At 43.3% G+C, this 10,056-nt stretch overlaps 1 protein-coding gene across 1 annotated transcript; it reads right to left on the reverse strand.

Moving 5' to 3' along the window:
* Positions 1–8,257: 8,257 nt before the first annotated feature.
* On the reverse strand, positions 8,258–9,523 carry LOC307258809 (ribosyldihydronicotinamide dehydrogenase [quinone]-like; the record flags this gene model as incomplete). Its single annotated transcript, XM_080038476.1, has 6 exons — positions 8,258–8,557; positions 8,643–8,744; positions 8,821–8,934; positions 9,012–9,142; positions 9,217–9,384; positions 9,520–9,523. The coding sequence occupies 6 exons, from the start codon at positions 9,521–9,523 to the stop codon at positions 8,258–8,260; spliced, it is 819 nt and encodes a 272-aa protein (XP_079894602.1).
* Between the last annotated feature and the right edge of the window lie 533 nt (positions 9,524–10,056).

Consider the following 10,056-nt stretch of genomic DNA (forward strand, 5'->3'; position numbering starts at 1 on the left):
GAGCTAAACTGGTTCATTGTGTCCAGCCTGTTTTCTTCGAAAAGAGATATTGTTGACTAGTACAGGTCGCCCTATGAAGTTTATTATGATTATATGACCTGTATTCAGTGATGAAATACAGCCAGCAGGCTACTCTGACCTCATTAAAGAGCAGAATCGTGAAGTCGGTTTCAATGAGGCTTTAAAGAGAGCTCCCACTACGCACGCATACCCATTGTCCTCCGTATCAGGAGCATCAGGGGGGATTTGTAAGCCTCTGATAAGCATCCGTAGCCCTGTAGACTGCTGCCAACCTCTGTTCTGCAGTCCTCTTTCACAGGGAGGCCGGACTGGGAACAGCAGGGGTGTGTGTGTGTGTGTGTGTGTGTATGTGTGTGCACGTGTGTGTGTGTGTGTGTGTGTGTGTGTGTGTGTGTGTGTGTATCTTTGTTGTTTGAGAAAAGGCCATCCAGCCACCATATACCTTCGGCTCGGAAAAGGTTTTCATTCTAATCTAAATCTAACTACAATAAAATGGAACAGGATTACTCAGTGTATGTTGATTAATACAGCTGTGCTATAGCTCTGCAACAAACACAAACAATAAGGAAACGCCCTTAAACATAACAACATAATGCAAAGCAATGCAAAATGCTCTGATTAGCCCACCGTGCACTTCCTGCCACGCAGCAAACAGCAGACAGACAAAGTTACGACTCATTAAAGAGCCAGATATTTCACTCCTAGGTTGGCGTAGACCAAAAACAGAGCTTAAAGAGAGTGAAAGTTAGACTTACATTCAGCGGGTGACTGAGAGCAATTCTGCGATCATAGACAAGATAAGTACAATGATCATAAGTTTGGACAAACACAATATTGCTGGGTTGCAGAGTTTTGCTCTGTTCGTGTGTTGGTGTTCAAAACAACCTCCAGAGTTTTCACACGTTTTCACAAACAGAACGATGGAGAGATAAGGAGATGGAAAAGGATAGGCGGCTGCAAGAGGGAAACAGGGTAGCGATGACGTAAAAGAATGAGAGAGGGAGGATGGGGGTGTGGGAGAAGAAAGTTGTGGAAAAGAGAGGAAGAAGATGGAGAGAGTTATTCCGAATGGCTGCCGTTTCTATTGTAGTCTAGCTCTGCGTCACAGTGGGGGGTCTGACAGACACAGTCTATTTTCTTGCAAATCTCCATTCAGAGGGTCCCTCTTAACTTATTCTCAACCACATCTTTAACAGCAACTGTCAACCTCCCTCCCACTCTGAGGCGCCCCGTTGCGTTTTTTCACTCCCTCGCATTCCTGCTCTTCCCACCTCACTCATCTTTCATTTAATTACTTATTCATTTAAAATTATGTTTCAGGGAGGATATAAGGGTCCGTGTGAGAGAAGCTGGAAGCAGTGCTCACATGGAGTGGATAAAGGGATTGTGCAAACACAAGGGAGCAATTCATCTTTTCTTTTAAGCTCAAAGATTGGCATCTATTTTTTCAGTTGGACCCAGTCTTGGGTTTTATCGGCCAGTGTTTTGTCACTGCTGATGTTCTGCAAGCCTGTTATGAGGGGATCTTTTGTGTCTCTCAGGGATCTGTCCATGCAGGTGTGTGTTTGGCAGAATGAGTGCGTCTCTGTCGAGATATGTAGCAATCAAGGCATTCCTCACATTGACAGAGCATCCCTCACGCCAGACCGTGAATGCAAGTGAAACCTGAGAACTGCTTGAAAGTGAAACGCAAAAGGGAAAACAAGTAGGCCTATGTGTAAAAACACATTCTTAAACCAAATTATTTTCTTTTAACTTTGTATGGTGATTTTTTTTCACAAACACTTTATTTCTAATACCCAGCAGCCACAAACAAACATTAGCATTCATTTGGAGTGGGACACTCAATAAATAAGTCCCCAAATTGGGCGGGTATGGCAGACTCTTTAGCTGCTAAATGCAGCACTATAGGCTAGTGGATATCTGTGTCTGTTAACCTTTTACTGCTGGGCAGGCCATGTAAGGTAGACATTTGAAAGTGTTTTCACCAAAAAAGAGAGATGAAGCAGTGAGAGTGAACCAAAAGAAAGATTTTGAGCTGAATTTAATAAAAATTCTTCATAGAGCCGAGGGAGGCTACAGAGTTGGGTGGTGTAGGCCTTACTCTTTTGAGCTCCATCAATCTCAATTACAGTTTTTGCCTAATGCTTTAACACTAAAAGTGGTTGCTCTGCCCAAAGCATCTCAACCTCTAACTTTGGAGACCATGCCCAAAACACAAGCACCAACTGACCGATGGACAGAGAGACATTGCCATCCCTAGAGCAATGCCACCAACATGGCGTAATAAAGTTGTACAATCTCGCCTTTCACGTTGCCATTTTCTTGCTTCCGTGCAGAACTCTCACATTGCTCTCTTCTGTTCTCTGTTTCTTTCTCTGACCTCACTGAATCGGTCAGTGCCAGCATGCTGAGCTGTTGACTGTGATCGACTCCGCTTCATACAGTCCATTGACTTTGTCTATCATCTCTGCATGCAGCAGTACCTCAAACAAAGTGCAAGTTCTGCTCTCCCCAAGCTGTACAGGTTTATTTTCACCCCATTCCTTTCAACACTACTGCACACACCATGTGTGTTAATATGAGCCAGGCCATTGGGATCATGCAGACGTTGGGCAAAATGCTAAAGAAAAGTCTTGCTTCAGGGGACAGTGAGTGTCCAGACCAATGGATTATAGAATGACAGAAACTGTCCATGGGCTGCATGAGAAGGTGTCCATCTCAGTGTGTTCCCGGGGGGCTGTAGCTCAAATCTAGTAATCCTATCCTGACAATCCTGATGTATGCTTCACAACACGTTGCCTTTCCTTGCTGCTGACACAGAGTTCACAGATAAGGTGGCTAACTTTCACCCCTATTGTCCTGTCAGGCTAGAAGACAAATAGACCATCAGCACTCCTGGAATGCGCTGGTGTTTGGAGAAGCCTGCAGCAATAGCTTCAGCCGCTACAATACTTGTAGGTGTTGCCTTGCTAGCCGATGGCTGTGCATGAGGCCTCAGTGTTGACGTTCTGTCGCTGAGGTCAAGTTCACGGTTTACCTTGAGTATGAAACTTTTTACTTGCTTCCATGGTAAACATGTGGATATAAAGTAGACAAAGTGACATTCCAATTGCAAACGCCAAGTTTAATAGGAGCGTGAGCACTGGGGGAAAACCAAACTCTGCATGCTTTATTGGACACAAACAAGACCCCACAGCCTCCAAACAAGATGATAGAAATAAACAATGTGGATAAACATACCAGCAAAAGGAACCCTGACTCACTTTAATGGAAAAAGATCTAAATGGCGATACATTGTAAATATGGGGTCCTTTACAAATGACCCTGCGGCACACACTGATTGATCGAAATCAACATGTGAGGGAAGATTACCTCAAGCCATTTTTCTCTGTCCCAGGTGGTTCCCATTCATGGTCTCCCCACCGAACGCAGGACTGCGGGGGGATTAGGATGTGGCAAACCCAGGCAGCATCTGGAGCTGAGCCCTGTGCGCCTGGAGCTCCTAGTGAGGGGAACTAGCACTACAGCACTCCCATTCATCTAGTCTTTCTTCATAGTTTCATGTGTAAGCCTGAGCTTCAGTTACGTCTATTACTCACAGACAAAAACATATGAGGCCATTTGTAGGATGTCATTGTTTATACCAATGAGTGACAGTGGGAAAAATATCCAAGGGAGTTCCATGAAACAAAAGCCAGAGAAGAGATTGAATCAGAGATAGAAAGGAAAGAGGAATCGACATCGGAGTGAGGGACATGATGTACTGTGTGTGTTTGTTCCTCCCATCACTCTGAGATAGTAGAGAATAGATCTGCTCCTAATAATTACATTATAGAAAAGGATTTAGATTGGAGCTGATGGGACGTGGGAACAGCAGACTGCAGTCTTAACCCAGTCGCTCTGACGCCCCAAACCACACAAAGCCTTCCCCAAACCTCCCAGCTACACACAAGCCTCGGATTGTAAATAAAAAACAGCTTTGCTGCCTCACGTCAGCCACCCAGGTCCAGGCACTCGATACATCAGAGGCTGAACGGAGGCCAATGGCCTGCTGTCCATCCATTCATCAAAACCACGATGGCAGGCCTTCAGTGTAATAGGCTCTGAGTTGCACAGTGCAGGCTTGTCTGGGCCTTATCAATGTCAGCCGACCTAAGTGAAATGCACGTCAGGAGCCTGATTTGTGAAAGTGTTTGCTTATATGTGGTAAAATACAGTCAGTTCCCCTGAGGAATAAGCCTCCAGTGAACACTGAAATCCCTAATCAGCCAAAGATGTGTGAAAAGTCCCATTGTGGTAAAAGTTTCCTGTGTATTTTCTCACTGGTGGGAAGAGAGAAGGAACACAAAAGAAGGATGGAAACTAGGATGAAAAGAGCGTGGCATGAAAGACACATCCTGCAGAAGTTCATGAAAGGAGGAAGGAGGCGGTGATTGTTATTATTTTTTCACCCATGTTTTTCTCTCCTTTTTCGGCGCTCGTAAAGAGTTCCTTGTCTCTATTTTTGGTCATGTTCCTCCGCAGCTGTTGTAGTCCCGTTTTTATCATTTTCTAACCAGCTGTTCAGGCTATGATTACGAGCATAGGGCCCTATTTATCTCGATTTATTGTTGATGCTCAAACAGACACTCGTGCAAGTATGCCCTAGATTTATGACAACAAAAAACATAAAACACCCTTTATCTCCTGTTACGCCAAATGCAGATCAACCAGAAAGAGTGTGTCTAGTCTCTCAGGTATGCAGCTTCTAAGGAATAAGTTATGCCCTGGAGTAAAATTACTTTACCAATGCTTCATGTTTGAGAAAGGAACATTTAGGGAGTGATTTGTTGGACTTTTCAATATCTGTGGGAATTATTTGTTCTGTAAGACGAAATTGATTTAAGAGGCTACAGTGATTGGTGTAGTTCCGGAGATGATTGCGCTCAGATGTCAGGGTGGATTCCTCACTTTCATCATAATGGGGGGACACACAATGGACACTCTGTGATACAAAGTTAAAGGGGGCAGTTAGAAATGCAGGTAAAGCATTAAGGTAAATGTCAGTGTCGTACTTCATGACAAACCTTTCCTGCTGCCACTCTTAATATAACTCCAATGAACTATGCCTCACTTCCTCATGTGAGTGCACACACACACTCTCGCTCACACACAGAATCACACACTCAGACTCACACACACACACACACACACACACACACACACACACACACACACACACAAACACACAGGGAAGTTAAACAAGCTGTGGTTTTCATTGAAGTGTAATTGATCGGAATTTAATGTAGCCCCAAAAAGATTCAGAGGGTGGCTGATATAAATAATTTCACAAATTCAAAACATCTTTCTCTCTTACCATTCACTATGGCTCTCCCTCTCGCTCGCTCTCTTTCTCTCTCGATCTCCTTCCCTGCCTGTTTTGGTTCATGGTGTTTAATGGCTGGCCTGTTGTTAACCCTATGACATCTGGTGCAAACACAGGGACCCATTTACAGCCTAATCAAAACACCTAAAAGTCAACCAAGAACAATCAATCACATCTGGCTCAGCACATCTCAAGTCTATCAAATCTCACCTCAGTTTTAAAGGAATCATGTCTTTATATATATTTAGTTAATTTTACATTTTGAACTTTATAACATGGATGTATTAGTCTTTTTGGTAAATACACATATATTATTTCTTGCCAAGAGTTAGATGGAAGACAGTATCCCTCATGTTTTGCAAAGAAAATATTAAGCTATACCGCTAGAAACCGCGTTAAAAGCGTTACATTAAGACTGGAAACAGGGGGACACTTCTAGCCTACCTCTGAGCAATGGTAACACAATTAGCCTTGCAACACCAAAGCTCACTAATTAACACAATATATCTTTTTTATGTCATGTTTGGGAGCAGTTGCCAGACAACTACGGGGGCCTTGAGGAAATTTCTTAGTTTGCCTCGACCAAGTGTAGTCCGGCACATAACCCCAAATTAAACCACGTTGTAATTGGTTTTGTTCTAGCTCAAGATTTAACTTTAAAGTCTTGCTGGTCGATTGATTTAGTTAGAACAGGTTAGTCCCCCCTCCCCCTCTGTTACAGTATGTGTGTTGAGGTTATAAATATGAGTATTTTCTCATGTAAAGGTATGTCCGTTCTTAGTACTACATAGCTTGGAAGTTTGAATATTTCGTCTGGGCAAACGAACAATGTTTTGCTGTTCGTTTGCAAAATATTCCATATTAATCATGTCATATTAAAATGAGATAAGAATGACTTTATTGTCCACCTTGGTAGAAATGTGTCTTTGGCCTCTCCCATTGAACACAAGTACATATATTGCCAGCCATGACATCCATTTTAAGTCACAACAATTTAAATGTATATATATGGGGTGTGTGTTGGTTCAGCGGAGGTCAGGACCTGTGCCCTCCTTGCAAGGCCTCACGTTGAAAATTCAGAACATCAACACTGAATAACTAGACACCGTGTCTGTCTGAAATCCCCTCAACTCTTGGCAAGGAAGTGAATAGGCATTTCTCCTAAAACGCCAAACTATTCTTTTAAAACAATACAAGTTTGATGATAATAAAAATCTCCAACCCCACAATGTGTTTGTTTGAAAGGGTTGATTAGCATGGTTTTAATAATTATTGTGTGTATTTCAGCTTTTAGTAAAGCTGGACTGCTTTTCCGGAGACTCTATCCCATGCCTGGTATTACACGGTGCCCACTTCCTCCCATTGAACCAGCCAAAATAGGCCTTCCCCCGCAGCCAGGGTGGGAGAACTGAGATCGACAATGGGAAAGCAGGATGGACACCAGATTGCAGACTGCAGCAACCCTACATACATAAACACTCAATGCCCTCAAACCTGGCAATTTTGACCCCAACACCATAGTTTTCTGTCTGGAATGATGCTTATAGAAACAGTTAACTTCAAAATCTTCAAACTGACAATAGTAGGATTGGTCCATGTGACTTTGTAGATCAACCAATGAAGAGTTGCTGCCCTTTCATCAAAGAATAAAGTCAAACTAATCACAATGGTATCTATGTCTGCTCTCAGTTGTTTGCCTAAGAAGCACCATCAAGTACAACATTATATATGGAAATTAAATGTCTAAAGATCATTGGAGTTCATCTGTTTTTGACGGGCAAAAGGAGGAAATAATCTGAATACGGCCCGGCTGTAGAGACAGGTGATTAGGAAACTGGACATGACTCAACACAAACAAACACAAAGTGACCTTGGGAAACCTCAGCTGTGAAATTATGCACACTGGTGTTCCTACATGTCACAGGCTGCGGTCTGGACATCAGTGCAAGGCCATTTCCTTTAGTGTGCCCCCACCCCTGCCCCAAACTCATTTCCTCCATACCCAAACAAAAGCTGCTTCTTGAGAAAAGTGCTCAGCCACTTATGTTTCTGTGGAGCCCAAACCTGCTTGAAAGCACAGTCTTTGGTCGCCAGCATGTCTATATACCCAATATACACAAGTTACAGAGCACTTCAGCCTTAACCAGAAAGCACAAGAAACTATTGATTTGTTTGCTATACGCAGGGCATCCAAACGTCAAGTCAAAACATTGACAAGAATCAGCCAGAGATTGAGATTCATTGCCCTTGCTTCATCACTATCCTCCAGTTTAAGACAAATGTGTTCCCAAGCAGGTTCCTATTGCCAGGACAAACTCCTTGTTGGCACATATCAAATTGACTCAAGGCTTCAGTTGGGGAACTCCCAGGACAGTTTCCCCAGAGGCCCAACAATAGGACATTGTTTTAGTAGAGCTACAAAATTAAAATGCAGAATTGTAACAAGACTTCTGGGGAGATGGTCAGGGGTGTGCTAACTAACATGGAGTAAGAGTTGGTAGATAGGCATCTGCATTAAATGCAAGAGTGGTCATGAGAATATCCTTGAAATTTAATTTTACTTTAGAGTACTATAGTAACTGTATTGTCTATGCGTCACAGGTATTTGTCAATTTCATTTGGATACAGACCCTGGGCTCCATTTAAGCTGAATTCAGACAACTCTTGTAGTGGATTTTTACCAGTAATTTCAAACAAGACTGAAATACTGTGTACTGACAGTTCACTGAAAGTCCTTTACTAAGAACATGTCTTAATGCACCCCTTGTATACATGCACACAAAGCAATTTACAAGATCCCAGGCAGTTATACATTTTATGTTTTTATTAATAAATAAAGACAGGTCTGAATCAGGGGCCCTGCCATCTTCAGACTCCAGCTTTCATCTGGTTGTAGGGTGGTAGTGGCTTGCCCAGGTGGATTCCTGAAGTCAGTCCAAACTCCTTGGTGGCATGTTTCTCAGAGACCTCAGGTTTCAGCTGGAAACCCTTCTCCCCATCGAAGCAGTCCATGGGTGTGAAGGAAAGTGGTTCCTCTCCCAGAATTCCCTCCAGTCTTGTACGCCAGCCATCCAGCATGGTGCTACGGTTAGCAGCAGAAACATGAGACGGCGCCCAGAAGATCTGAGGGGCCAGAACTTGAAAGCCACAGTAGTGCAGGATGCCATTCTGCAGAGAGAAACATTGATGTCACACTTGCCATGTTAACAGTCCATTTAATGCTTGGCAGAGTCAATTCAGCCTGAGGCAGTACCTGCAGCGGCCACAGTGTAACATTCATGTCTCCATTAATGCCAGTGGCACTGAACATCGTCTCATGAGAGCCAGTGGTGAAGGACAGCATGGCTTTCTTGTCCTGTGCACAAAGTCAACAAATGAAGTTTTACATTAAATTATAAAACTAGTAATGCAACTTTATTTTGATCCCTTACCTTGAAGATTCCCTGGCTGTATCGCTTCTCATGCGAGTAGGCATAGCCCAGTGTGAGCACCCGGTCCATCCAGCCCTTCATGATCGCAGGGACAGTAAACCAGTACATGGGGAACTGAGAAGGTAAAAGTTTAGTTAGATTTGTGAGGTAGAGGGCTTAACCAGAACACGTCTTTGGCACTCATCCTCTACCTGAAAGATGATGAGGTCTGCGTCAGTGAGTTTGCGTTGCTCCTCAGTGATGTCAGCAGACAACTGTCCTGCCTCCCATGCCAGTTTGGTCTCTTCAGCATAACGGAAGTGAAGAGCACTCTTAACTTTACCTGCAGAGATAGAGAGTTCTTGTTATTCTGAACAGTAGTCAAAAGCAAATCCATCAAATGCCAGTGTTGTATACCAGTGATGTCCTCAGCAGTTGCAGCAGCTTTAAACTTCATGGCATACAGGTCAGATACTTCTACTGTGCAGCCCTTAGCTGCTAAAACTTCAGCAGCAGCATCTTTGACAGCAGCATTGAATGAGCCAGAGCTCTGGTGGGCATACACAATCAGGACTTTCTTTCCTGCTAAACCAAGAATCAAAGGTTAGAATGAGCAGACCTCACAAGAGAAACATCACAAGCAAAACACTAATTTATGAGACCCAACCTTAATCAGACTGAGATACAGTCAACACATTCTGCAAATACAACATAACTCACCCATGATGATGCAACTGGTCTGTAGCTGCTACTCTTTACAACTAGATGGTCACTTGAAGGAAAAAGTGAGTCATGCTGGAGCACAGCTCAAGGTCCTGTATTTATACTCTGGCTCATTTGCACTCTCACAGGTGCTGTCAATCAGCAGTCAAGGCCATCAATCAATCAATCAACTGGCATTGGAGGAGGGCCATCTCTCAGGACTCAGGCTGCATTAACTTTCAATGAACCAGAACCTTTTTAATAGGGAGTGGGAATTATGTACCACCAAAAGCCAAATACGTGTAGGTTGTTGCATTAAAAATCAGCAGCAGATTTAACCATTTCCCATTTAAGCCTGCCCAGAGAGAAAGCAAGTAGATTGCCTGTGACTCTGTTTTTGTGTATTGTATACAGTAACAGTCTGGATATGTGAGAGCATGCGTGCCTGTGTTTGTCTGTCTGTGTACAAGATGTTTAAAAATTGTGAGCCACTCCTGATGTCTTCAAACCGCACCAAGCAGATGTGGCTGAGTGATCCTCTCGCTTTAATGTTGA

This window comes from Ammodytes marinus (genome assembly GCF_949987685.1).
Source record: "Ammodytes marinus genome assembly, chromosome: 12".
NCBI lineage: Eukaryota > Metazoa > Chordata > Actinopteri > Uranoscopiformes > Ammodytidae > Ammodytes > Ammodytes marinus.